This window comes from Lolium rigidum, chromosome 6, assembly GCF_022539505.1.
Source record: "Lolium rigidum isolate FL_2022 chromosome 6, APGP_CSIRO_Lrig_0.1, whole genome shotgun sequence".
Lineage (NCBI taxonomy): Eukaryota > Viridiplantae > Streptophyta > Magnoliopsida > Poales > Poaceae > Lolium > Lolium rigidum.
This window is the reverse complement of record NC_061513.1, coordinates 20,934,723-20,962,539: the sequence shown is the minus strand read 5'-3', so window position 1 is coordinate 20,962,539 and position 27,817 is coordinate 20,934,723. Positions and strand designations below refer to the sequence as shown.

Genomic DNA, 27,817 nt, shown 5'->3' with positions numbered 1-27,817 from the left:
GGCGCGCGTACGCTACTCGGCCGCGCGTGCGCGTGCGTCACTGCAGATGGAAGGCGACATCGTTGTCTGTTTGCCACGGGCGCAAGCCGCGCAAGTGCAGGGGCGACCACGTGCTTGGATGGAGACAAATACTGTTGTAATTGTGCAATGATCAGAGTAAAGAAACGGAGATCGGATGACGAGCTTCGAGCGGCCAACCTTCCGCTGGAAGTTTTGGAGCCCTATAAAACGGCCGCCAAGAGCACCTGATTCTCCAACAGAAACACACAGCACCCATCAGAGCAGCCGAGCTTTTCAAACCAGAGAGAGAGCTGAGAGAGAAAGAAAGAACAAGGATTGCTGTTGTAGCAAGGTAGCTTAGCTTCAGCCATGGGGTTCTGCTGTGGTGCTTCGGATGTCCAGGTGCTCCCCAAGAACGCCTCCTCCTCGTCATCCTCCTCCTCCTCCTCGTCACCTGCTAACAGCTCTGGGAAGAAGAAGCAACCAGAGCAGGGGAAGCGTCAAGCTGTGAAGCAGGGCGAGGTGAAGGAGAAGAAGAGGAGCAACCTCGACCGAGCTGCCCTGACCACGCCCCATTTCCCCTTCCATTCTCGCCCCGGCCTCATGTGATGACCTGAGGAGTTCAGCCTCTGGTCGGTGTTAATTAGGAACTAGGATGACTTTGGTTCTTCCGTTGAAGTTCTGATATCTGCTGTGTTCTATTCATTCATGGGGTTTGGTTGTACTGGATGATCCAACTGGTGGTGTTTCTTGTTAATTTAATAGAGATTGTGTTTGTTCACTGTCAGTAAGGTGCATGTGCTTCCCCGCTTCTTTTGTTGGATTACTATTCCCCTGCCTTGACTTTATTCGCAAGACCAGGTGGGTAGAGCTTGCTTTTGATCCGTTCTTTGCTTCAATAGCTGGGAAGACAAAGTATACATCCTGTTGAAGACCACGTAGGACACAGTCACAGAGATGAATGTCAAAACAGTTTAACTTATGCAGGCACACGGGCACAACAAGACGAGGCAACGGCTACAGCTTTATCCACCTCACCACCTGACCCAGACATAACATGGCCAAACCCAGCAAAGAATTGGTCGATTGTCAGGTACCTTCATGGCTCAAATCGTTCAGCTTAATTTCATTAGAAAATATATCAAATGTAATTTGCAAGAATGGTTTGCTCCAGCAACCTGGATCTATTTTCACGCGATACACAGGCAAATTCCAACTATGAAGGTTAACCTACGGAAACAGTAACAACACAAATGGACCCGGAGATAAAACGTGACACTATCAGGATATACTCCACTAATTCCTACAGGTACTTTACAGATCTGTACCGTGCTGCCTTGCACGCCCTAACTTCTATCATTCGACTGAACACTTCTGTAGCTCTGGAACTTGTAGTTCTCTGTTCCGTTTGGAGGTGCCCAACGTCGTGCCAACCTGGACAAGGGTTTCCAGTGACCTTTCGCTGTTCCCCACAAGATCAGCATCGAATTGTATTGCATCCTGTCACCAAAAAAACAGAGGTTAACTTGGGCACTTGGAGCAAAATATATATTGGATTGCTTGCAGAGTTGGTTAGCACTATCTAAAACAAGAAAGGAAACCAAAAGGAGAGATGGAAAATAAACGAACCTTCTCAAAGACGCAGATTACCGTGCTCCCTCCAAAGGAGAAATACCCAAACTAGGAGAGAAGAGGACAAATCAGATAACTGAACAAACCAGAACAAGCAGTAGAATAGTTGCAAGAAGGAAAGAGAACAAAAGAAACCTCATCTCCCTTGTGGACGTAGTCCCCCTCTTTTTTCAGGAATGTGATGCTTCCTACCATAGTTGCTCCAATGGCAACAAATGCCACCTAAATGTTATTAGCAAAACAATGCATGGTCAGTGAAGCCAAAGTTCAGAAAGCTACTGCATTGATGTACTTGGTGCCAGCCTGTTGTGCAAATAAGAACAGCCAACTAATAAGGAACCTATAGGAGTAAATATGGCAAGGCCCGGGGCAGTTCTTTTTTTCGAGAAAACACAAAGGACCTTTGCGCTTCATATCATTGAAAAGAGAGAGTTTAGGTTACAAGTCCCCTAGGGGCAGTTCTCAATGCATCAGGTCATCTCAAGGAAATATGGAGCACATACCATTGTTACGAATAAAAACAAACATTCACGCTAATACTTGATACTTAAAAATGTGTGCAGGTAAATTTAAGCACTTGCAAAAACAGACCCTGACAGATTATTTTCCTTATAGTTGCAGCATTGGGCATATGATATATACCACATTATTAACATCAAATATGCCCTTGGCCTTGTTCATGCCGAACAAGAAAAGGGAAGTGTCCCACTGTGTAAACCATTTGCAGCATGTTCAGGCAAAAGTAATCCAAATTCTTAACAGTGGAAATAGCAATAAGCTGCAGATTAGTAGTATACAAGGAAAAGGAACAAAATGCAAACCTTTCCAAATTCTGAAGTTGAGATTATTGAGACGACTCTTTTATTCTCGGTAAATACATTACAGTACTTACTGTTCACGGCAATAGGATTGACCTATCATATAAAAAGACACGAGCCAGTCATTTAATGCTAGGAAATGATGGAAAGAGCACACAGCACATGTACTTCTTTCCACACAGATAAATCATGTCAAGATAAGTGTTACATACCGTGTACAAGCATCCAGGAATTTCCACAAATTTCTCTACAGTTCCTGACACAGGTACATGAAACCTATGGTAGTCCTGCATTATGAAATGTAAATTGCAGAATTCCAATATGTCCCATACAAGCACGGATCCTTAGTAAATGAGGTTCAAGCTGTACCTGAGGTGCAAGCCGAAAAATTACCAACGATCCATTGATAAAAGCATCAGAGTGCGCATCCGCCCCTAGGAGACCTTCAATTGAAAATTTGCGTCCCTAGGAGCAGAAGATAGAGCACAATGAGACTTCAACAACCAATATCACAAAAAGTATCAAATTGTCCTTACAAGAAGAAATTCCCGTTTTAGTTAGTGAAAGTTACTCAACTAAAACACTTGAGAACAAATTAATAATATAAATAAATGTATGTCACCCTAACATATAAGTTATAACTGTATTATTTTTCTTAAAATCACACCCAATGTGCCATTTTTTATAATAACTGGCATTTGTGAATCACATTAAGTAGTGTCCTAGAAGCACCAGATGAAGTCAACCCATCATACTTATCACTACAAACTACGACTTCCCAACCAACCTATCAAAATTACCAGGGGCGGAACTGGGCCCCAGCAGCCTGGGCTACAGCCTGGATCTTGGCCCAAGTAGTACATGTAACTCCCCTTCTTAATTTCACAGAAAATCTAGACCACAAGCAGTCCAGCCCGTATCCTTGGGGCAGAATGACCCAGGCTAGTCTTACAAGACCAGCAACACAGTAATCCACTAATACAGAAGGTCCGTCGCATCCACGCGACCATAACCAGCTATCTATTTTTTTTCCTGGAACGACAGTAAACTCTACCTTACCTGTTTGCATTCTGTGCTCAAAAATGTTTCTGTTCCTATCGCCGCCTCGAACCCCTTGGCCAAAGCACGCCCATCGGCCAGCACCGCCTCCACTTGATCACTCTGCCGCTGCCGCGACGGCTGGCGGTGATGCACTTGGCTCGACCACGCCAAGACTCTGCTGCGATGCAGATCTTGACCCGCAGAACCACCGGGAAACGCTGTTGCGGACCTGCGGTGCTACCACTGCCCTATTCGTCGGCTCATTGCCTCCAACTGCCCCCCTCTCTGCCTATAGATTATTCCTCCATTTGACTATTTTTTATGTAGTCTCAACTATAGAGAACGGCTACAGTTAGGTTTTATCTGATTGTGCATTTGGAATGATTTTATTCAATCTAATTAAGGTAATAGGTTTTAATTTCATATCTCCTATGATAGATGAGGAAATTATAGGCTGTGATCAAGAATTTTTCATTATGCAGGTACTAACAATGTGTCATGATTATGCATCCATACGTTCTTTGTGCTTTTCTTATTTTCGTTTGGTTAAACATTAAGCTTATGTTTCACAATAAAACACCAACTATGCATTTGTAGTGTGATTCTGTTCGGTTAATATATGTTATTGGAGAGGATTAGATAGTACTTTTTGGCATTGGAAATTAGCCCCGGTCATACCCAAATGCTGGGTCCGCCACTGAAAATTATCACTACAAAGGTATGAGAATACTCCTGAACAGATCAAATGCCACTCTCTAGTCACTTACGCGATCATTTGTACTCCATTGACTCTTGGACAAGAATCTAAATGTAGACTACTGGAAAGCTACCAACTATTTTCCTTTTTCAAATATGTTATCAATGTCAACTGGCTCTATGTAATGGTTAGCGACTAACAAATATGGGGGGCATTATACACCAGATAAAAGTTAACAGAGGAAGAACTATATGCCATCGCTTTTAGTATTGAAAGATTGTTTCCCCACTACCATGAAGAAAAAAACCTACCAAATACTTTCAGAACATATCATATTGAAAGCAGATAATTTTTCAGTGAGATTAGATTGGCCAACAAATTATTTCTCCATTGGCATTTATTGCAAGCACTTAGGATTCATATGGAGATAAATTTCTATAAATAATTATATTGTGTAATTTACTGAAATAGCCATATTAGCCAACAATACTTTACCTTTATCCAAAATCTTGTGCTCTCATCAACAGAACTGAAAGCCATCAAACGACAGTCGGCAGCACAGGTAGCAATATTGTCCTGATCGTTGTACGCAATTGGCCTGGCACTGGGTTTCAATTGTCTTACGAAAAAATCATTGAATGTCTACAAAAACAAAGTATGGATTTGAAATTAACATTCTATATAAGTATAGTAGCTCACAAGTATATGCACCATATATTAGGTTTTCTGTGTTAATTTGATACTCAAACTAAAAGCTTTTGGAAATGTGCGCTAAATTGTGCTTCTGAATTAGATACACCTTAGATGAGATACCTTTCTCAAATATACGAGCATAGGTGTACAAAAATAAAAAGAATGTGGGCCTCCTTGAGTGATCTATAAGGACAAACCCATATGGCCAGAAATGGTTTAACAACAACAATACTGTACCCCTCAAAATTTGTGACATTGGTAACCTTTTGAGGCAGTACAAAAAATCTCCTGCAAATACAGGCTATGAATCTGATGAGCAAAAGAAACAGTGTAATTCAATAACGAGTCATTTCAAACAGATAATGCATTACTAGCCGGTCTCACAGAAAGGGAGCAAAGGGTCCTGAGTACTAATTTGGATGAGGCCCGTTTACATATAAGCGGTGATTGCTTTCCGCAATAATATATGCACTGGGATAGAAAGCTAGAGCAAGAATGAGGAAGCATAACATACCTTAAAACTTTCAATAGGATCCTTCGTCTCATCCATATTAATTTGACCCTGCATTTACGTGCAAAATATATCAATATTACAATGACAGTTTTATGTATCCAAGGCAGAAATATTTGTAATGAACGAAAACAGTTCCGATCAAATAATGTACAGTAACAACCAAGCACCTTCAGTAACTGGTACAGTTCTGGGATTGAAATCCCTGCTTGGAATTAATACAAAATATGTTTAAACTTTCTTTCTACTCAGGTGATGGCAAACTCAAGGGGGCTCAATCTCTGATCATTTCAACTATGTGGAGAATCTAGCAGATGCACAGAACATTTGTTCGATAGTGGGACCCCCAAATAACAGTAGCTTATTCGAATCCATTCCCTCCACAAAAGAGAGCTCACCGGCACCAAGGCGCTGACATGACTGCCCTTGCACACAAGGCCCATCGCGTTTTGTGCACTTGTTTAGATGACATCTGGGCTGATGGTAGTTTGGTGGCATTTGCTGTAATGTTTGTCTTGCGGCCATTGGGCATATTTTGTCTTGTGGTCGGGTGTTTCAGCCTTGTCTTAATTAGGCTTGTAAAACTGTTCTTTCTATCAATGCAACGATACGCAAGCTTTGCGTTTTCTCGAAAAAGAAAGTGTTATACCCTAGGGGTTGTGCTAACTTTGTTTATCTTAGTTAGATAAATAGTCAGTTTTTTGCTTCTTTCTCTAGTCATTTTGTTCTTGCTGCCAGTTTCTGTTATGTTTGTTGTAACTGTGTCATTTGGACACACTCCTACAAATACAAAATGACACACATTTTGATATGTGTTTGAGAACAAATATATTTCCCTACCCACCATTTGAAGATGCATGCTGCAAAATAAAACTAGTCCATACCATAAATAAATCGAGGAACTTTGGAATATCTTTGGCAGATTCTGGCGAGTTCATCTTCTTTCCTTGCTTCTCAGATAGGTTTTTCAAGATATCTTTGACACCTGCATGAGGACAAACCCACCCGAGAGATATGAATGCACACGGTTTCCGCCAGTCTCAGCATCCATTGGAAGGGGTAGTACTAGGCCATGATAAAGACCAACCGCAGATAAAGAGAAATTGTTGTTTTAAGTCATAACCTATGATACCAAATAGTCACTCTATGGTTATACAAAAGGAAATGCCTATTAAGTCTAGCCACAAATGTCCCTAAAAAAAGTCTAGCCACAAATGAATCACTTAATCTCTAACTAACCGCAGATAAAGAGATAATCTCGGGGAAGTGCAAGTGAATTCATGACCAGAAGTAGTTTCATGTCACCTTGCAACCAAGTAAACAATTGTTTCGAAAATTCGTTATTGTTCTGACTAGTAAGATTCACAAGACAACATTCTCAAATAAAGCATATGTTCAAGTATGAGTGGGGGCAGATTCAAAAGGTTTTGAATTGATCCATATGACGTGCATCATTGAGATGATTTTCATTGTTCCAACATACCAGTATTGATAAGAGTGAGCCCTACTTTTGATTGATATAAAGCCCTCATGGACAACACTATCTTCCCATCTATTGCTTCTTCAACTAGCCTCTTCGCTCGCCGATCAAAAACCTAATTCATCGCCTCGAGTTAATGAAATAAAATAGTGATGCAATCAAAATATTTTCATACTATATTCGTGTTGGTTTGCCAACAGGCCAGTACAAATATGATAAAGTTAATCTAACTAATTAGACATACCAGAATATGTGAAGCAGTAGAGCCAGAGCGCAAACCAACATCATATGAGGAAAAATTTGCCCATTCACTAAGTTTAAACATCCACCTGAACATGACAAGTTTTACTATATGGCCACAGGATAAACTGCTCATATTTAAATGAATTTCGAATTTCCAGTAAGTGAATTGCCTTACCCATATGAAGCTTGCTTATCCGTTAGAAATCCCCCAGTCATAATTTGATTGCCAGTGCCCTCATCAAAGCAAAGTGTCATATGTATCATATCATTTATTTTATCATACTTTCCCAGACTTTCACCACAGACAGGACAGTTACTGATAATTGGTTCTCTGGAGAAAGGGAAAGAACATACAAGTAAGACTATTAAATGTCATAGCTAATCAGTATGATAATCTTGGAAACAGACCGAAACATGGGAAAAGGTAACTATTTGTTACTTCTCTTGTTGATCAGCTAGTAGGGCTGCTAGTTCATCCATGTCAACTATGCCATCACCATTTGTATCTGCTTGGCGGAAAAGCTCTTCCATCTAAAGTATTATAGAAACTAATAAGATATATTATGCACTTACAAGAAGGAATCAGCAAGGCAGCTACAACCATAAGGAACATAACATCCATGCAAATGAGAAGGAAAAAAAATCCAACCTTGTTAACTGCTAGTCCATTACCAAAAGCTTTCATCAAGTCCGAGAATTCAGGTAAGGAAAGCTTTCCATCTTCATCGTAGTCCTGCCATAACAGGAGTACTGTTGTGCTTTGTAGGGTGGAACATAATGAAAAGAAGGAAATACATGCAATGTGAAAATTGATAACGTAAGAGGCATCTCAAAAGAAAAGTTCTGCTCAGGAGTCTGGTGAGTAAGAGTAACAAATAATGAGAATTAAAGCACACTGTACTTGAGTTCAATAGATAGTTAGATACTAGCAGCATCCATGGCAACAATACTAAATGAGGTGCAACACAGGAAATAAGACATCTAGAATACATCGACATCCATTCATTTTGTAAAACTGGTGAGGATAGATACAAGGGATAGCTGATTGTAGAGAGCTTTCGAATGACCTTTACTACAAAACCCTTAATGGATCTGATTATGTAAAAGTATGCTCCAGCCTTATCTTACTTCACATAGTTTGTACAATTGTTAGTTCAGACCATATATTCTAACCACTTTCAATTGTTATAGTCAAACATCACACGTTTAGCTAACCATAAACATCATATGGCAATATGATGTGTTCCATTGTTTAAGCAACAACACAATCAATTAACGATCATATATGAAAAGAGAACACAATCAATCATTATTGAAAGCATACCACTATGGCTAAGACCCGGCGTGCAAAGCTTTGTTCTGTCTCAACAGGATCCTGCAACAAAACTAAAAAAATTAGTACTCTGAACCTGGAAAATGTTCTATGACTGCTGATAACAAAATAAAGGGAACAGAAAGCAGTTACTTCGATGTAGCACGATATGGATATGGTTCCCACGGCGTTCGTGGACGACGATGGATCTAACAAAGCAAGGTCCTCAATGTGTTCCTCCTCCAAGTCCTGCTACCGAAAGTGTTAGTTGACAATATTCAGAATATCAAAACTAAAAAAACCTTCAGAAAGTTGTAAACATTACCAATTTGTCTATTTGTAGTACATTAAGACCTTTTGTACAGAAATGTTAAAAGTTCAGCATAGCTCAACAAAGTAGGGAGACACAATGTGGAAATACTGTTATAGATAAACATATTTGAATGTAAAATCAAGATATTCTACACAGTGCTACTCTCTTGAGTCTTGAATAGAAATATTATCAGAGTCTTCTCATGAAATAGGATAGAGGATATGCGTTTCTCAAGGAGAAAATAAGGAGAGATAATGTAACTAAAGAACGAGACATCAAAAACATCGGTGTTACCTTGGTGAGCAAATCGAAGAGATCAACTTCACAGTAACCAACCAATGTATTCTTAGAAAACCGATTAGTCTGCAAAGTTGTCAAGAAAAAAGCAATGTCAACAGACTTAAATGCTGTCTTGGCTTGCAGCTAAGATAATAATCTTCAAAAACTTTCTATCAGTACTTTACATATGTTGGAGCGTTAAACCATATGCATGTGGAATGCTTACAGAGGAAAATAATGCAGTTAGAAGCGTACCTCAAAAACGGATATACGTGCAATATGAGGTCCATTTGTTTCTATCACCACTTTCTTTTCCTACATTTAAAAATGAAATATGCATAAATCTACACAGATCATACCTAATAAAGGAAACCATGTTATTAGACAAAAGTAAGCAGAGAAAACTTGCAGCTTACTCACTGAATTCCATTCTGGCTTGTGGGTGCTGCGGAAATTGTTTGTAGTATGAAAACATCAGCAACGACAATAAGCAAAAAACATAGGCGTTAGATATATTTCAAAACAGAAGAAACTAAAGGCAAGCAGATTAACAAGATGCATCCATTCTGCATTTTTCACATTTCTCATAGATCATTGAAATCCAGATCCTTGTGATCAAGAGGAAATTCAGGAAAGGGCCTGCTGAAAGCAAAATAAGCGGGGCTTTTGCTTGTAGCAGAATTCCAGAGGCATTATCCTAATTCCTAATCCTTGTACTAGCACCCATTATCATAGGATCAGGAGGTATCTGCTTGCTCTGAAACAAGTGAAAGATACTAAAACTACGGGCCTGTACAGTATCAAATGGTGATAGTCTGGTAGATGGTTAGCATAAGAGCCGACAAGATAATCTCAAATCAGAAGAGACTACAGGCTAGCAGATTCACAGGAACATACAGGATGCAATAGTTTTTTTGACTGCTCCTGCAGAACAGATACCGATTCCAGAGGCCTCATCCTAGTTCCTAAGCCTTGTACTACCACTCGGTAATCAGCATCATAAGACCAGGAGTTATCTGGTTGCTTCGGAGCAAGTGAGACATACTACTAAAACTACGAGCCTACAAGGACAAGCGCATGGTATTGAATATGTTTCATACGAGCTACAAAGATATACCTCAAGTCAGAAGAAATTAAAGGCAAGCAGATTCTCACGATACGCAACAGTTCTGGATTTTTTGCAGTTCTGGACACGCACAAAATTCAGAAAAGGCGTGCAGAAGGCAAGGTAAGGTGAGGTTCATTTTTTGCCTCTCGAGACGGAACATATTCCGATTCCAGGAGCATTATCCTATCTCCTGTAGTAGCAGTCATTATCATCATAGGGCAAGGAGCGTATCTGCTAGCATATCAATTGAGTAGAGAGGTTTGTGGCAAAGAAGAGAAAAACAAGTTAGTGTTACTGAACTTGTCTGATCTCTCGGTGCGGTAGGTGCGCTCCCCGAGCGAGAGGCAGGCGAAGAACTTGTCCTTGAACCGCATGTCCGCCTGCGCCAGACACAGCACCCAAAATCAAACCAACACAAAACCGAAAGTAAACCGCCAATTGGAAGTTCACAGACAAACCCCCGGTCGAGAACGGCGGGGGAGCTCGCGCGGGCACTGGGTTGCTGCGGCGTACCTTGACTATCCGGATGCGGGCGATGCCGGCGAACTCGTCGGCGGCGACGGCGTCGGCGATGGCGGCGGGCCTCCCCGACCCGGAGCAGTCCACGGCGGCGCGGTCGCGGCGGCGGAGGCGCAGGCGGGTGCGGAAGCGCGAGAAGCGGGACGGCAGCGGCGGCTGGCCGTCGCCGGCGGCGCCGGCGAGGGCATTGTGGCGGGAGCTGGAGTGGCCCATCTGTCAGGGACGCGGGCGGAGCGGGTGGAGTTGGTGGAGACCAGCGGCAGTGGTGCGAAGTTGGAAATGACGCTGGCCGAAAGAGCCTTTCAACGCGTAGCAGATGGGTGGGTCCCGCCTGTCGGTAGGGACGTGGGTGGGCCCGGGAGACGGAACGGGACCGGCGGCTGACCCGTTCCCGTTGCGCGCGTGCCTCTAACCCGAAGCAATATTTGGGGTTCTATGTTATCTTTCTTATCTAAAAACGAATATGAATATATACTATACTTATTTGTGAACAGCTTCGATTTTTTACAGAATTTTGGGACCTTTTCGTTGACTCATGTCCGCTTGACACGTATGCTCTTTTGTTACTGATTACCATGGCGTTTCTTCTGTGTATGATTTGGGTGTTGTTTCACAGTTTCCTTGCTCTGCCCTGCCCTGTGATTCTTGGTGGCCTGGGTCCGTGTAGCGTTTACAGTTTTCTAATATGCTGTGCACATGCGGTGTCTGCTGTCTCTTTGCTGTTCTGTCGGTGGGTGGGGCCTATTGATATGGGCTGGTGTGGCATGGTGGTGACACGTTATTGAGTTGGGTTAGTGCTCTTTTGCCGGGTGGATTTCGTCTAGCTTCTTCTTTATTTTTCGGTCTTCTTTTTTCCTTCTTCTTCCTCTGGATTGCATCTCCTTGGTATCGCCGGTTCTCATTTTCTTCCTCTCGCCTGCTTTTGGCTGCGATCGGTTCCTCGCGCGGATCTCTGGGTGGGGCTGCGAGTGGCCGTGGCCGGCTTGGTTGTGCCCTTCGTGATGGTGCAGGAGTTGTTGGTCGACGGCCCGTGATGCGCCTTCCTCGCGTGGTGGTGCTGTTGCTAGGCGCGGTAGCAATGTTGCTAGGCATGGCGGTCGAGTGACTTCAGGGCATGTGTGTTTTCATGGAGGTGGAAGTGGTTGTAGAGGCCGATCTGGCGGCGCGGGTGATTTCGGCGGCGCAAGGGTGCCGGTGGACTGTTCTTCGCCTGCTGGTTCTTCTTCTGGCATACTTCGGGCGCCGGTCGTCTCCTTTTTTGTTTGTGTTTGATTTTCTCGGTTTTTCTTTAACATCTCTCTTCATCTCTCCACTCTTCATCTCTCTAGGGGAAGCCAAGGCACGCCAAGGCCTCATGATCTACACGTATGGATCCACCATGGTCGCAAACGTGGCGGCGTCCATGGTGTCAAAGGGATGAGGACCGACTCAGCGTCGAGGCCGACCCGCCAGCATCTTCTCGCCGACGTCGCTCCTCCGATGCTGCTTTCTTCTGGGCTCCCATCTAATTTGGCTGAGGGAGACATGGAGGAGGTCGACTTTGCTGGACCACGTCGAGGCGCAAGGCGTGGTGCTCCCCACTTCCAAGGTTTCCTCTCCTGCTCCAAACCCTCGATCTGAAATTCGATTTGGGGATTCAGTGTCTCACCTCCCTTCATTCAGGCCTCCGATTTGAGCTCCACAGAGTTGTTTGTTTGCTTATGAGGTTTGGGTTTCAGCTATCTGTTTGCTGTTCGCCTTGGGGGATTTGTCATGTCTCCCCCAACCTCAGGTACTCCCTATCTTACTTCACAACGCCTATTACATGTGTGGTATTGAATTAGAGGTTTTAGCAATTCTGGAGAGAGTGAGAGGATAACCCGATGGTGGTGTGGTGGGTGGCATGTTGCTGATGTAGTAGATCGGCGTGCTCTAAATTTCCATCAGTAGACCACCATGTGTGCATAGGAAATGAAGTTCAAACAATTGTTACTGTTCGTCTACTGCACAACTTCAGAAAATGATGTAGTAGATCCATTTTACTATGTTCCTGTTTCAATCCAGTATCTGTATTTGTCTGGTATATTGCATATTTTCTGGTTAGTTTTCAGATTCGGTTCATTGCTAGCAAGATTTGAGAGATGGGTTTGCATCTCAGATTGGAGAAATATGAGTTACTACTTTTAGCCATTACTCAATATTCACTCAGCTAAATTATATCTATGCAGCTTGGCTAAAAAAGTGATAGGACAAGCACTTCGGATATTGCTCATGAGGTCTCTTTACGGTAAAATATGCAAACTGCAGAGTTTATGGAGAAGCCATCCAGCATTCTTCTGGCCCCCTTTCTCTTTCAACTCCCGTCTATGGAGAATCCGCAAGAATACCGTGTACCTTCAATTCCTAAATCCCCAAAGACGAATCTGATGTATTTGCTGGTTTTAGTTTGGTTTTTACAGTGCAGTTCGCAAAGGATTTAGTAACGAATTTCACATCTGCAACCACTGCAGGTCTCTAATTTTTTTTACTGAAACCGTGCCTACCATTTCCTTGCAATTTCTTGCAGGCTGTTCACTCTAGATCGATGTGCTGCTAGGTATTTGGCCAACATGTGGTTGTTGTGTTCGTACACTGATGGACGAGGAGCAGAAAACGACTCAAAAGGTCACTCATGGATACAATTATTCTTAGGTGCGTAGTTTAATTGCTCACTCATGGACACAATTAGTTGTTGTAGTTTGAAATTTTGATAATAGAGTATTCCTGCCATGATGTACACAAACGTTTCGGATTCAACACACATGCTGCCAGCTGTTCCATCTTGAAGTTATTTTCGTATACTGAATTCCTCTGGTTAATTAAGGAGATGATTTAAGGACCAATATCTCAGGCTTGGTTATCTTTTGGGTATGTATTTCCTTGCATAGCCCTGAGTTCCAAATGTTAATGGGATTATATCTGTAGGATTTTAGTATTTTTGGTTTAGTTGATATGTTTGAACAATGGTGTCAGCTTTAAATAAATCTTATGCTTATGTGACATATATCTCTGAACACCGTGCTAACGCAATCCATCTTTGATGTTCCTGGTAGATAAATTATATTAGTCATTACGCGTACTATCTTGAAGCTCTGATTTTGATGGCAAGATATTATATTTTCTAATGCTGATGGATTAATGGAGTCATCAAATGAAGAACCTGTGATCATCTTATTTGTCGGCCTGATAGTAGTCAGTACTCAGGTGTTACACTCTCATCTTTGTTTTTTTGTGTTATCCTCTGTTGTAATACTTCCTTTCTTTCTTTCTGATTTGTGCTAACTGTGATATGTAATGTGCCGTAGGTTTGTTGGCCTTCAAAAGTACATCTGTTATAGTGCTGAACATACTTCGGTATTCAGCTACTCCGATGCAGAACCCCAAAGGAGTTGTTGGTTTTCATGCCGTTGTTGACAGATCCTGGCTCTACATGCCTGCAAGGTCAACACCGACGCCCAGATCCACGGTGAAAAGAAGAAAAAAAACACCGAATACCCAGGTCTCACCGAAACCATTACCATTGTTTTCTTATCTGTCATGAGTTCAACATAAACAAGGTTGGTATTCCACATGCAGTCAGCTCTCCGAGTCTCTTATGATAAAGTAGGTTAAGTCACCCATTTTAGAACACAAAATGTCTGTCATCTCACCTAATTACGAGTTGTGTGTTATGTGCCATGCCAACAGCCCTGGAACCAGCCTGAAGAATCTGAAAAGTTCCAGTTCTCTAACTGAATCGGCTAGACCAATACATGTTTAGATAGAGTCATGTGGATACATATAAGAGTGTGAGATACTAACTTGTGATTTTTCTGAAAGCTCCATGTGTGGTAGGTAACTGTGTATGTGCCTATAAAAGCTGTGCCAAAGAGTTTCTCTTGGTGGCCATAGAGATACCTCGCTCAGTTTTCCTCTTGATGTATGTATTCCAGTGATACTTGCTTCCTCTATTTCTTTTAGGTAGACACTTGGTAGCCAATACTAACTCTGATGACAGCATCTCTCTAATCTCTCATCATGTCTGTGTGTTTTGATATTTTCTACCAATTCAAACTTAGTATCTTTTATTTTTTAACTTTCTCCTCTAATTGTCGATTGATTCATGATATACATGATCAAAAGTTTTACCCCTGAACCTGCGAGTGGGCTATGTGATAATATTTTGTATCAACTGTCTTTTTCAGCAAAGGACTTTTTAGTAGGTTATCTCGACAGTGTGAATGTTGTTCTGAATTCTGAACTTGTACAGTATGGTTTGTCGCTGCCAAGCTATATGCCACCTGAGTTTCAGACTACTCTTAACTTTGGATCAACTTCCTGATACTTGGGTGTGCTTATCCAGGATATCTCGAAATTATATTTCTCAGTGAATAATCTTCAAGTTTCTGGTAACACAAGATCTTCTATCACTTATTTTATCATTTAGTATCCTCAACGCTGTTACCAATGTTAGTCAGAGAAAACGTTAGACATAAACTTCAAAAATCATTATCTCGTGAAAATAAGTAATGTTTTATTTTCTGTTTTGCAATTTGGATTGGTTTGCTATATACTTCTCTATGTATATTTGTAGAGGAGTGCAACTTACAGTTGTATTTATTTTTAACTTCAGCACAGAACCTGATGCAAAACTTTATACATGTTCTGAATATTTGTTGTCTGTCTCTTATTCCAGTCTTCTGCGCCAGCTTTCCTTCTTGAGTTATGCTCATGTTATGATTGCTCAACTACAGCTTAGTTGCAGGCTGAAGGGGGCAACGCGGAAGGCGGAAACGTGTGTTTAAAGACTGATGTAGGTACGTGTCTACGTGATGCAGCAGTGTGTGCACTATGTAGGTTTGATGACACGCAGATGCATACCTTAAAGTTTCCTTTAGTTCTCCTTTTGTCTAAACTAGAAATGCCAACGGGATTCTTATGTGTTGAATAGATAAGAAGAATCAGTAAAAAAGGTTATATCAAACTTGCAAAACATATCTGATCTCTTCTACCACGACAACTACAAATGGCAAATGTTTTCTTAGGCATATATAGCAGATATCTTCTGGCCACTGAAGTTGTACTGATGTGTTCCGCATCGATCATATCTGTTGAAATGAATTTGATTTGCTCCAGAAGATAAATTTTTATGTGAAGAAATGTCGTGCATGTAGGTCCAAGTGCCAAAACTAAAACTACTAATGATTTTTTTTATATGGCATCTCCCTATTCTTAGTTCTTATATATGTGTCACTATAACTACTAAGTAGGATATATTTTATTTGCAGTACAAATTTCTGCAACGAAATGAATTAATCATCCCTATAAAGGTCCTTTTGGTTATGACATGGGATCACGAAATTCTTATGGAATATCTTTCTGCACCCAAATTATGACAATTCAATGTAGGTAAACTCAATTTCATAGAGTGGCTCCTGTTTCACGAATTGACACTGTGTTGACAACTTCAAAGAAGATGCTTGAACTCAAAATTCACCAGCTGTCTTCTCCCTTGATACATACAGTGTGTCAGCTACAATCGTTTTCACTAACCCGAGGTATATGCTTGCAGTCACTTCCTCCGATGACCTGTATTGATATGTAGCTGCTGTGGTAGCACAGTGACAGGATATGAGCACAAGTTACTCCAAAGGTGCGACCTCCAAGAGGAGAGTACTTAGTTGTAGTGGCACAATGTGATCTGTTTGCTTTTGCACATAAATGTCTGATATTTTTATAATATAGTGTGTGCCAAAGATATACATGCATTTTTGGACTCAAGCACATTATAAGTTTATATAAGCTAAGATTACATGTACATTTAAGTTGGTGAAAATATTTTCTTTTTGGTTTTAGATAGTTACAGTGTCATATGAAAATTCAGAAACTGTGGTACATATCTGTTTTGTCACCTACTGTTGTAACGTACTTGCAGTTCTGCAAGAGTTTGAAAGTAAAGGACAAGAAGCATGTGGCTACCTATATGTTATGAAAGATAATTCCTCTACATATTCACATTGTTTATGTTTTTAGTCCATATATTACATGCTTTGCTCTGGTTGTTTTTCTCAATTGCCAGTTCATACGCTAAGGTGAAAACAATGATGAAAATAATTATTGTCCCATTTTTGAGTTCAGGATTAGTCCAAACATATATTACAATTCAAATAGTGTATTTATGTTTTTTCACCAAATTTTTCTCAGTCAGCCATTATACTGGCGCGGCGTGCCGCCGCGCCGATCTTTGCTAGTAATGTATGAACTGCCAACGCGTGTTGTTACGAATATGGGTGGGTAAAAATGGTTTGCAGTTTGACTGATTTTAGCTTAACTCATTCTTTTGCACTAAACTAAAAGTGGAGATTAGATTTGAGAAGGTTTCAACCGGTGTCAAGAATCTTATACACCCCTAGCTATGAAACCAAAAAAGAGAGAAAGAGAGAAGTTAGGCCACCGACTTGGAGCTTGGGAGATGGTCAAAATAAGTCGGTATCATTGCAAATACTCCCTTCATTGATGTATACAACAAGGTCACATCAAATTTCATATACCAAGAAAATAAAGTCAACTAATAAAAAAGCATAATTAATTATGCAAACTGCATGTGTTGTCTCTTTCCCTATGGATGTGGATGCATGCAACATTCACATTAATAAGCATCATACTACGAGGTAGCAATCTAATCATTTCTTCGATTAGTGTTTGTGACTTTGTATATATGAAAATTGTACTTTTTATAGTGGATTTGTATCCAAAAAACGGAGGGAGTAGAGATGATGAGTTGATAATTTGAAGCAATCACAATGAGGCGAGTGGGACATTTGAAAAAGTTGGAGCAAGACGGGTCAAGAACACGACTACTCCATTAAGCATCTGTAGCTTTATTAATTTTGACAATGTATGTTCGGTAGGCATACATTACTTATATGCATATAAACAATGCAAAAAAATAGCGCGCTATTTCGATGTTTTAGCGGCGCCATAGCAAGGTGAACGTTACGTTATGCATAATTTGCTCACTCGCTATTTGTTGTAACATCGTAGCGTTATATCACGCTAAAAAAGTTGAGAAACTAGTTGTAGCCCACGAGCTCCTGATTCCAACTTAGCTCAACTCAACCCCAGGTCGGCAACTAACCAGTAGCCACTTTCGACTTCCCAAGCACCTCGGTGATGACAGCTACAGCAGCAGCGCCACTCTCATCCACCTCTGTCCGGCCACCTCCGCGTGGCACGTCCCGGCCGGAATCACCAGGAGGATGCGTGCCTAGAGCAGTAGCTCGGTCTGACGCCGGTCTTCGCCGCCAGGCCACCACCTCTTGCTCAACACGCGATAGTCATATCTAGTTTCATTCTTCCATGTTCTCTTCCAACTTGGTCAGTACCGGGAGGTAGTTCAGTAGTGGTAGCCATAGCCCGTAGACACCATGGTTTAGCTCTATATTTTTAGTGCAGCTCAGCTCTATACTTCTTAATGTTTTTCTATATGAGAGGAAAGGAAAACATGTTGATATAATCCAATTAAACTGGTTAATTAGTTATGCAAGTATTATTCTGAACAATTTTTTAGCTGATGAAATCATTGATATGCATGCTATACCTGTCAATTTTCTATATCTTTTTGTGAAACGCTATTTTAAAAAATAACGTGTTGTTAACAAGTTATAACTTGCATAGCGTTTAAATAAAAAGACCACGCTATTTCTTTAGCGTGCTATTATTTTTTTCCTTGATATAAACATAACAGTGCATATAGTTGTGTCGCTGCCAGTTGCCATCGCCTTAACTACCAAAGACACATTTTTTTCACCGTGGTCGAAAAAAAAGAGCACCAACAGACTGTGGGGAGATCTGGCGTGGGCACGTCTCTGGCCCAAGCCCAACTCTCCGTCGTAGCAGACTAGCGCGGGCGACGGCAGCACGTGGAGGCCGCGCGCGAGCCACCTTATCCGCCGCGGGTGCGATTTCTGGTGGCGCTTACGACGCCGTGGTTCCTTCGTAGCTACCAACGTACGCCTAGCTAAGTCGCGCGCGGCCATGGAAGCTCTCGCATCGCCGCCCCGGGCTCTCTCCTCCAGCACGGCCTCGCCGGCTTCGGTGCTGGCCGCCACGGTGAAGTGGGCGTCGGCGTCGTCGGCCAGGCGACCAGCTGCCGGCCGTGTCAGCGCCAGCGCCGCCGAGCCTGCCGGAGATGCGAAGCCAGCTGCGGCTGCGGCAGCGGCGTCCGGCTCCGCTGATGCCGCGGCTCCGGCGCCCAAGAAGATACTCAAGAAGAAACCGGTCTACTCCAGTAAGATGGATGTTTCAGAATACTTGCTTCACATATGTGCAGCTTTCGATTTCTCTTGGGTTTTTTTAACACTAGCATCTTCCTTACACACGGGTATCAAAAAGTCATAACATTATAGGGATTAGTTCCATAACTGACGTTGCACTGAACGAAGCAATGTTCTAACTCATGCATTAGTTAACTAACATGGCGTGCGTGTGCGTAGGCTTGTCCCTAGTTTTTGTTCAGGAAGAGGAAATCCTTAATTAATTTACTGAACTCGACTTTTTCGTGTATAATTACAATATCCGTATATACTAGATTAAAATGCTATTGAGTCGGAAATACAATTATAGAAAGTTGTATTAAGGTATTGTTTTTATACTAACATTTTGAACCACTATCAAGATACTTATAAATAGTTAAACAGAGTCAAACAGATATAGCCACACTACAGTACATGTGATAGGCAAAATTACTCCTTATTTAACGACTTCAATTTTGTAGGCCTTGGCAAAAGTTAGGAATAGCAGCCTGTAATCGATGTCAAAAGTTCGTAGTGCATGTATGTAGTACCAAGTAAACACGCACAATTAATAATAGCTGATGTCTTTTTTTTGTTAATCAAATTTCTCTGACATCACATTATACACATAACTCCACGACCAGTTCTAGCATTTGCTTGTATTGAAATGGAGCTCGTTTTAACAGGAGCGTCCCAAACTAACATTAGAAAAAAGCAAGATTATTTAGATAGGGCTGTGAGTTTGTGACTGAAGAAAAGTAGTGTACATTTGACGCTGCTGTATTCGTAATTGCAATTGTTTGAATTAGTTAGATTACATACTTCGGGTTGTGGCCGAAGAAAAGTAGTTATAATTTAGTGATGAGTTATTACTTGATTAAGAGATTACTTGTATTGCGTTTTTTCTTCATTTTATCCTTTTGATACTTTTGGATTTGAGCAGTTATGTGCATCTCAGTTATGCAGAGATCGGATGTAATGCCTAAAAACATTTGAAGTAATAAAGTACCATTATTGATTTTTCTTTGAATATATTTGTTACTTTCTACCGCGATGGTCCTTCTTCCATTTGTTCTTTCAGAATATTAAGTTAACTTAAATAACATAATTTTCATTCTTTCTCTGGTAGTGAAAAAAGGGCAGATTGTGCGTGTCGAGAAAGAGAAGTATTTGAATAGTATCAATGTAAGTGTATGTAATTGTTCAATTCAATAGATACACTTGCTCGAAATTCATGGAAATATTTTTGAAAGTTTTTCTCATAAAATTGCAAAAATATTTTCTTCTTTAGACTAAATTCAGTGAGTTACTCTAGTTTGATAACTTCTAGTTATTGCTGGTGATGTACAAATTGTAGTACCTGTCAGTGGGGCATCCACCCTTCTACAAGGGGCTAGACTACATCTACGAAAATCGTGGCGAGGTAACTACCATGGTTAACTTCACATATCTTTGATTTTTTTATCACATTGGTTATTTGGTCTAGGTTCCAATTTTCTACTCAAAATTTCTCAATTGCAGGTTCTCGACATCAGAATCTTCGAGACAGGAGAGTATGCCTTGGTAACTATTACCATGCGAAAAATCAGTTCTGAACTCGGGTGTAGATGCTTCTAGTTGAATAAAAAAATCAAAAAAATAGCAAACGAATTCAAAAAATCTAAATCTTTTGGAGAATGAACATGAATAAGTTTCTTAACTGCACACAAAAAATCTCTGAGAAAAGATATATGCAGTGGTTTGTGCAAAAAAGACAAAATACGGTGCTTGTCCAATTTATCTTTTTTGCACGGACCACTACATATGTCTTTTCCCGGAGATTTTTGGTGTGCGGTTAGAATACTTTTTCATATTCATTGTACAAATATTTCAGATCTTTTTGAATTTATCTGGTATTTTTTCTAATTTTTATTCAACCAGGAGCATCTACATCCGGGTTTAGAAATGCCTTGTCATGACTTATCTCTGGTTCTTCAACAATATTGTTTTAATATGGATGTATCTTAGTTATTGACACATGTATTGTCATTTTTTGCGACTAAGTTGTGGTTTTATCTACATAGATCGCGTGGGTAGGGATTCCAACCCCTCCGGCATGGCTACCAACTTATATGCTCATCAAGGTATAGTCAATGCTTCCTCGTCAGTTGTTGTTTTTTGGACATAGACTTTGTTTGTGGTAGCACCATTCATCATCTATTTTCCAAATAAATAATGATCATCCAAAAAATTGAACATCTATCATATGGAAGTATTACCATAATGAGCCCGCAGGGGTAATTTGCATATATATCACAAGGCCAAATATTTATTATCTTCTTTTTATTTGTAGTCGGAAAAACTCGACTATGAGAGAATGTGATGGATGGATTGGTCCACAAGATGATAGGAGAACAATATTTGTGCATAAACTAATGCCACTAGGCGGCAATGTTGTGCAATTGCTCCATGGCTATAACACAGAAGAACTTGTAAATCGAGGATGTTGGAGGGAGAAGGAAATGTTGAAATTGACTATCTTATTTTTTTTTTGTATCTCTATCTTTCTTATTCTCTTACTCTTGGGGCCGTTTACGGAATGTGCTTCGGTAAACTCTTCACGGAATGTCCTTCCGCCTTCTTGTGCTCTTTCAATAAGAGAAGAACGAACGAATACACCGGTGCAGTTAATAAGATCAAGAACACCACAAAAGAGAAGGCGTTTTAAAGTTTCGCTACGAGGTGACCATCCATTCTCATCCTTCCGACTCTGACACACTATTTCCTATCGAGAAAAAGGGGACACTAGTCACACCACATATCTAGGTAAATGTAATAGTAATCGAAAAAGGCAACCACGCACCACTACCAACAAGATCAAATAGATCCTTCCACAAATATTATTCGGGGTAGAGTACTATAGTTTTATGTGCAATGTATATGACACAAGTAAATACAAGTGTATGTACTACTACCTCTGTCTATAAATAGACGTCTAAGATTTGTCTAAATCTAGATGTATCTAGACGCTATTTAGTGTCTAGATGCATCCAGATGTAGATCAACATCAGATATCTATTTATAGACGGAGAGAGTACTATAGTTTTATTTGCAATGTATACAACATAAATAATATTCAAGCCTATGTATGATATTTCATGGATGTATGTGCTACATTGGGCTAATCATAACAAATATAAAAATTTCCCGCAACAACGGGCGGGGTGTTATCTAGTTATAGACGTGCGACAGTCTATTTTTATATATGTGCATTTTTCTGATTATTTTATTTTACACTTTAAAAAAATCAGCCCTATGCAATTACATTTTATTAATATATATTTTTGTTAAAAATATATTTACGTGGAGCCGTTGGGGCAACATCCAACCCAAAAAGACAAGCACGGGATTTTGCCCGATTTTCTGTCCGTGAGCCAACGAAAACGGACCAAAACAGATATACTCCCTTCATCCCACGAATAATGTCGAAAGTTGTCAAAATTTAGATCTTTAACAAACTTTCGACATTCTTGGTGAGAGGGAGGGATTATTTGGTGTGTGATCTCCGTCGGGCCGCTGATATGCCCTAACAAATTAGTGATGCAGCAGAAGCTGAGACGGAGCTACTTAAAAAAATTTCAATTTAAATGTTGGCATGTACATTATATATGTTCTTAGGGTAAATTCCTGGGGCACCCGCGGGAGTGGATTTTAAGAGGGGGCCAACGAAAGAAGTCCATATAACCCCCTAACTATGGGGTTTGGGACAGAGAACCCCCTAAGTTTAAAATGGGGCACTTAACCCCCCTAACTATACAATACCAGTCAATTGACCCCCTCAGCACAAGAAAAGTGGTTTGGCACGGTGGTATTTGCTAACGTGGACATGTTTTAGCCACGTAGGTGCTTGATTAGAACCTTTTGCGGTCAAAGTTTTCACAGGATTTTATAGAGAACACAACCATCGCTAGCGAAACTACACTCAGCGCGCGAGCTCTTCGCTACAGCGGCGGCCAGCTCCTCGCTACGCGGGTGAGTTCGAGGGGCAGCCTCCTCCTAGTCCACGGGAGGCAGACCGGAGATGTCACGGGGGCGCAGATCGAGCTTTCGATGGAGGACGACGACCACCTCGTCGCCTCTGGCCTCCCCCGCTGATGGTGTTTATGGAGGGGCTCTTGGACACTACGGCTGTGACAGAGTTGCTCATCAGCGCGCGCTCCGGGTAGCTGCTCCGCATCGACCACGTCTTCTCTATCGAGGAGGATGACACGCTCGACGCCGGCGGCCTGTGCCAGCGGCTGTCCGTGCGGAGGAGCAGGATGTGACGGATGCTGGACGGGGATCTTGCGATAATTTACACAGCGATGGGGCGGAGGCCTGCCGTTCCCGATATGCCGTGCTCCGAGGAGGCCCGCCGTCACCCGATTTTCCACACTCCGGTGGAGCCTCGCCATCCCCCGATTTCTCAGCCCGTCTTTCTTTGTCTTCCCCAGCTCCGGCGGAGCCCCGTATCCCCTCCGTTCTACCGCATGTGACGTCATCAAATACCGCACAGGAAACCGCTCTCGTAGTGCTGAGGGGGTCAATTGCCTGGTTTATATAGTTAGGGGGTTAAGTGCTCCATTTTAAACTTAGGAGTGTTATCTCTCCCAAACCCCATAGTTAGGGGGTTATATGGACTTCTTTTCGGGGGCCAACCCAACGACGCCAAGAAAAGTAAAACCCGGAAGAAACACAGAAAGTCAGAAACGGAGTCATGGAGGCGAGGGTTGCAGCCGGAGCGCCCGGAGTAGACGAGGAGTCAGGGCTGCTCCCGCGGCCCCGCCCTCCGGCAGCCGGTGGCCGGCGCCCGCCTTCCTCCTCCGCGCGCCGCGCGCCTCCCCCGCCGCCGCCGATCTGGGCGACGGTGGACGGGCCCCTGGGGATGCCGCTGGAGGACGCGGAGGGCCACGCGCGGCGCTTCTTCCTCTGGGGCTTCGCGTGCCTCCCCTTCCTCTGGGCCATCAACTGCTGCTACTTCTGGCCCGTCCTCCGCTCCCCCAAGGCCTCCTCGCCCGCCGCCTTCGCCCCCATCCGCCCCTGTAAGCTAACCCGATCCTCTTCCCCGTCTCGCCCCTTCTCGTCTAGGAGTAGGAGATCTCATCTAGTTTTTACTAGTATATATCTGCATTCGTCTATTTGGTTGGAATCCACCTTTGTTGCTATCGAACTAGCATCCTTGGTGAATTACCTAGAATGTCTGGTTGCTGATATTAGCGAATTCTCTGTGAGATTGCGCAGCAGTAATGCGGTCTCTGGTGCTGCTTAGCCCGTTAGTTATTTTTCGAGGATTAAACAGTGCTGTTGTTCTAGTGATATGGATAATTGGGTGCTCGTTGTATGAGTCGGAACTGGGAACACTGTGTGGCCAAACCGGAGGCTTCTCTGGTGGAGAATTGGTTGTTAGCGGCAGTAGGTTAGTAAATCTCAGGTCAATCATATGGACCAGTCAGGCTTAAGGAGCACGAACTAGGATGTCTTCAGCCAATGGAGTGAGTTAATATTGATCTCAAGGCGCTGAGTTATCCACTGGGAGAACACTACAAGTTCTTGCTTCGGCCTTCTTTCAGACAAACAGTTGTTCGATCTGTCCTATTTGTTTCCGGGTTCTGTTATGTAGGCGGGTGGTGTATAAATCTGAAGGTAGTGGAGGTTTATAATTCATTGTGAACTGCCTGGTCTTTCAGGAACGAAATTATCCAAGAATAACTACTGTAGTTGGTCTGGAAGTAAAAAAAAAAGACCAGATGAACAACTTGCCAGTCTTGAGATCAAATTTTCATATCATGAAACTTTTGTGTACCCAACTCTCTAATTTGTTTTTGTACCTAGGCGAAGCTAACATAATAATCTAATATCTATGCACCGCAAGAGAGCTTTCTCTATACTTTTGTGTATCTTCTTCTAATCCTGCGATTGCCCCATTGGGAATCCAATAAAGTATCACTGCAAAAAGCAAACGGAAGTAATTGAATAGATCATCTGTAACACGAGAACAAGAATTGAAGCCGGGGCCTCCGAAATAAGCCTAAAGTAGGAGTATTTGAACTGAACTGACACCCTTCTCTCTAGGACTGAAACCTGGTAATAACTTATAACTTGCAGGATTCCCCTACTTTTCTAACGGAACCAGGAAGCGAGTGGGATGGCTTTAAACCGAGAGTCAATTCATGTTCCTTTTCCTGTGCGCCAGCAGATACTGAATCCAGTTCCACGGCAAAGGAAACCGAATATGAATTGACTCCCGGTTTAGAAGCCACCCTGCCCGCTTCCTGGCTCCTCTAGAAAAGTACTCCCCCGTCCTAAAATAAGTGACTCAACTTTATCTAGGTACGGATGTATCTTTAACTGAAACCCATCTAGATAAATCTCTATCTAGACAAAGTTGAGTCGCTTATTTTGGGACAGAGGAAGTAGCTGAAATTTACAATTTATTACTTATCACTCGATTTCGGTCCTAGTGAGGAGGAGAGTGCCTGTCCGATTCAGATACTGCTACTTTAGTCTTATTTCATAGGCCCTAGCTTTAGTTCTTTATCTTTTTACAGATGATCGATTCAATTACTTTCATGGCCAAAAACAAAGAAGAGAGTTGGGTACTGGATTCCCACTTCAGGTGGTTAGGTGATAAATAATCCAAGTTTCTCTTTTTATACTTGATTTCCTTAACACGGGCATCCAATTCTTGAAACAAGTCACACTCCTTTCTCTTTCCGCTTTCACTTTCATGTCCAGTTCTTTTTCGACTTGGCAATCGTAGCAATTTATGTAAAGTCTCCTGATCCGGATAAACATGTTTGATACAGTCTAGTGAACTACGAAGAGAAGCTAGAACGGTGGAAACCTGAATCCAGTTAGTGCACATTCTTAATAAACATGGGAATAGGAGCTCCGGTAGTTTCTAGAGCAAGTGAGTGAAACACTCTTTTTATGAGTGGATGTAGAAAGCTATGTCACAGTCAATCAGTGAGATTCTGTGCGCGAGGAATCGAATCTTCTGTCACATAGAGATATTCTTTTTAAATTTAAGTGGGACTAGCTTCTTCCTCAACTGATATTACTGAAAATCTAGCAATCCAGAACGACAGTGACATGTACACGGATGTAGTTAGTTGTATTTACATTGATATTTAAATTTACTAATATTCATATATGAAGGATTTCTTGAAATAGCACTGTTCTCCTACAGTCAATACACATTGTAATGAATCTAAGAAATAACTATTTTATTCATTTTATCTTTGCAATGATATTATTTATTATGGCCATGTAGATAATTAGGGCATGACATGAGAAATTTTGAGCTACCTTTTAGAAATTGAATAAAATAAGTAGTTCTTGTTTATTGCAGGTGTGAATGACTCAATCAACTGAGTCAGTTTGTAACTTCTCAGCAGCATATTCCCTGATGTTAGTAGTTTGTCACTAGGCATCATCTCATATATATTCCTTTTAGTGATTACATCATGCTGAGGTTCTCACGTGGCATGTCCATACTTCCTTTATCTTGCAACTTGCACTTAATTTCCCTAGACAAGTTTTACCACTGACGTGTTTGAACATTGACTTGCGGCATTCATGTCATTTGCATCTCGTAACAAATTCTCATCAATCCCTTGCAGATGTTGTTAAATCCGCAATTGGCTTCACCATCTTCGCTGCGGTCCTCCTCACCTGGGCCACGACTTTCATCATCGGAGGCGAACGGTTGTTCGGGCCAGTGTGGAATGATCTCGTGATGTACAATGTCGCGGACAAACTCGGTCTCACCGGATTCATGGGGTAGATTCCATTGCAGGCATCACTTCGTGAAGAGGTCATGCTTACTCCAGCCATTTGATTGCCTCACTTGTAGTAGTAGTGCCCTGTGTTGTTGATGCTCTGTAAGATCAGCCACTGGTCAGACTGAAGCCCGTAGAAGCCCGTGTTTAGTAATTGAGGATTTTATATGTATAGTTGGGTCAGCCCAGCCCAGGATGTGCCGAACCTAGGGGAAAAAAATCAAACTGATCTTAAATATGCTCATACACATCCTTTACTTTACATATTCTAGGCCCAATTTTAGGGAACATAATCTATTGCTCGGTAATCCTCAGTGTTGCAACTTGGAGTGGTTGTACTAAACAGCTGTATGTGCCGTCACTGGAACTAAAGCTGATCCAATCTGCCCTGAAAATCTGAAAAAGGAAAAAACCTTGAGAATGTTGCTGGTATGGCTGTAAAAAGTTTGACAAAAAACGTGTATGGTGAGGAATGCAGTGCTGCCTTGCCCAGCAGCACCAGTCTGGTAGCCGTCAAGTCAATGTATGAGAATGCTTTTGCTACACGACAGGCTAGAGATGCTGCCGGTGCAGTTTGATTTCGGTTCTGGAAATGCCAGTCTTCTCCAGTTCTTCCAGAGTCCAAACCATGATACGAGACCTGATAATCTGTAATGGAGCTCACGGACTCCTGAACCGGCCACAGGTCAGCTGTTGGTTGGACCAGAAAGTGGTGGTCTCCATGGCTTGTGGTTTGAGGAGTCAGAGAGGCTGTGTTTACCAAAAACTATTTTGCGTTTTGGTGCTTGTTATCAATAATGCTACACCTACGGAGAGTTTTTTCGTAACTTAGCTTACGGGATTACGTGGAGCCCGTAAGTTTACCCCGTAGCATTCTTTACGTAAGTCTAGCATTGCGCGCTTGCTATTCATGGTTTGATCATATCCTCCTAGTTTTTGTTAGAACAATGTTACAAGCGGCCCCACACACTAACGAGAACCACCGTCCTGAGGGCCGAATGGGCAGATCCTGCACCACATGACGGGGGAGCGTACTTGTTAAAATAGAAATATTTATATTTTAAAAAATTCGAATTTGTTT

General features: G+C 41.9%; 4 protein-coding genes and 1 long non-coding RNA gene across 6 annotated transcripts; 4 read left to right on the top strand and 1 right to left on the bottom strand.

Annotated features, from left to right (window-relative positions):
* The first annotated feature begins 244 nt into the window (after positions 1-244).
* Positions 245-609, top strand: LOC124668197. The gene has a single exon (XM_047205368.1). The coding sequence runs from the start codon at positions 370-372 to the stop codon at positions 607-609; it is 240 nt and encodes a 79-aa protein (XP_047061324.1). The 5' UTR covers positions 245-369.
* A 591-nt stretch (positions 610-1,200) lies between these two features.
* Positions 1,201-10,859, bottom strand: LOC124660679 (phosphatidylserine decarboxylase proenzyme 2-like). Its single transcript, XM_047198501.1, has 21 exons — positions 10,641-10,859; positions 10,428-10,507; positions 9,440-9,464; positions 9,275-9,334; positions 9,035-9,103; positions 8,581-8,676; positions 8,440-8,490; positions 7,765-7,848; positions 7,555-7,646; positions 7,291-7,446; positions 7,117-7,201; positions 6,876-6,987; positions 6,277-6,377; positions 5,396-5,443; positions 4,684-4,830; positions 2,820-2,915; positions 2,663-2,737; positions 2,454-2,546; positions 1,768-1,854; positions 1,630-1,680; positions 1,201-1,500 (listed from the first exon to the last, which is right to left on the bottom strand). The coding sequence occupies exons 1-21, from the start codon at positions 10,857-10,859 to the stop codon at positions 1,357-1,359; spliced, it is 1,971 nt and encodes a 656-aa protein (XP_047054457.1). The 3' UTR covers positions 1,201-1,356.
* Positions 10,860-12,926: 2,067 nt separating this feature from the next.
* LOC124667155 lies at positions 12,927-16,650 on the top strand. 2 transcript variants are annotated; one of them, XR_006991185.1, is made up of 4 exons: positions 12,927-13,532; positions 13,718-13,868; positions 13,970-15,460; positions 16,216-16,650. It is a non-coding gene; the product is annotated as an uncharacterized LOC124667155 (long non-coding RNA). The 2 variants fall into 2 exon arrangements; XR_006991184.1 differs by having other exon boundaries at positions 12,927-13,868.
* Positions 16,651-18,562: 1,912 nt separating this feature from the next.
* LOC124662270 (NAD(P)H-quinone oxidoreductase subunit O, chloroplastic-like) lies at positions 18,563-23,071 on the top strand. Its single transcript, XM_047200126.1, has 5 exons — positions 18,563-18,933; positions 20,067-20,122; positions 20,295-20,360; positions 20,459-20,500; positions 22,859-23,071. The coding sequence occupies exons 1-5, from the start codon at positions 18,681-18,683 to the stop codon at positions 23,069-23,071; spliced, it is 630 nt and encodes a 209-aa protein (XP_047056082.1). The 5' UTR covers positions 18,563-18,680.
* Positions 23,072-23,672: 601 nt separating this feature from the next.
* On the top strand, positions 23,673-27,121 carry LOC124662132 (probable gamma-secretase subunit PEN-2). Its single transcript, XM_047200014.1, has 2 exons — positions 23,673-23,997; positions 26,578-27,121. Exons 1-2 carry the CDS (start codon positions 23,673-23,675, stop codon positions 26,739-26,741), a joined length of 489 nt encoding a protein of 162 aa, XP_047055970.1. The 3' UTR covers positions 26,742-27,121.
* The last annotated feature ends 696 nt before the right edge of the window (positions 27,122-27,817 follow it).

Bases quoted from the DNA above. Each gene is read 5' to 3' on its own strand.
- LOC124660679 (XM_047198501.1), bottom strand. From the start codon at position 10,859: ATGGGCCACTCCAGCTCCCGCCACAATGCCCTCGCCGGCGCCGCCGGC. The intron at 7,849-8,439 runs GTATGCTTTCAA...CTGTTATGGCAG, and splicing joins GCCGGGTCTTAGCCATAGTG to GACTACGATGAAGATGGAAA. The intron at 2,916-4,683 runs GTAAAGTATTGT...TTCTGCTCCTAG, and splicing joins GCACAAGATTTTGGATAAAG to GGACGCAAATTTTCAATTGA.
- LOC124668197 (XM_047205368.1), top strand. From the start codon at position 370: ATGGGGTTCTGCTGTGGTGCTTCGGATGTCCAGGTGCTCCCCAAGAAC.
- LOC124662132 (XM_047200014.1), top strand. From the start codon at position 23,673: ATGGAGGCGAGGGTTGCAGCCGGAGCGCCCGGAGTAGACGAGGAGTCA. The intron at 23,998-26,577 runs GTAAGCTAACCC...AATCCCTTGCAG, and splicing joins CTTCGCCCCCATCCGCCCCT to ATGTTGTTAAATCCGCAATT.
- LOC124662270 (XM_047200126.1), top strand. From the start codon at position 18,681: ATGGAAGCTCTCGCATCGCCGCCCCGGGCTCTCTCCTCCAGCACGGCC. The intron at 18,934-20,066 runs GTAAGATGGATG...TTTCTCTGGTAG, and splicing joins GAAGAAACCGGTCTACTCCA to TGAAAAAAGGGCAGATTGTG. The intron at 20,123-20,294 runs GTAAGTGTATGT...TACAAATTGTAG, and splicing joins AGTATTTGAATAGTATCAAT to TACCTGTCAGTGGGGCATCC.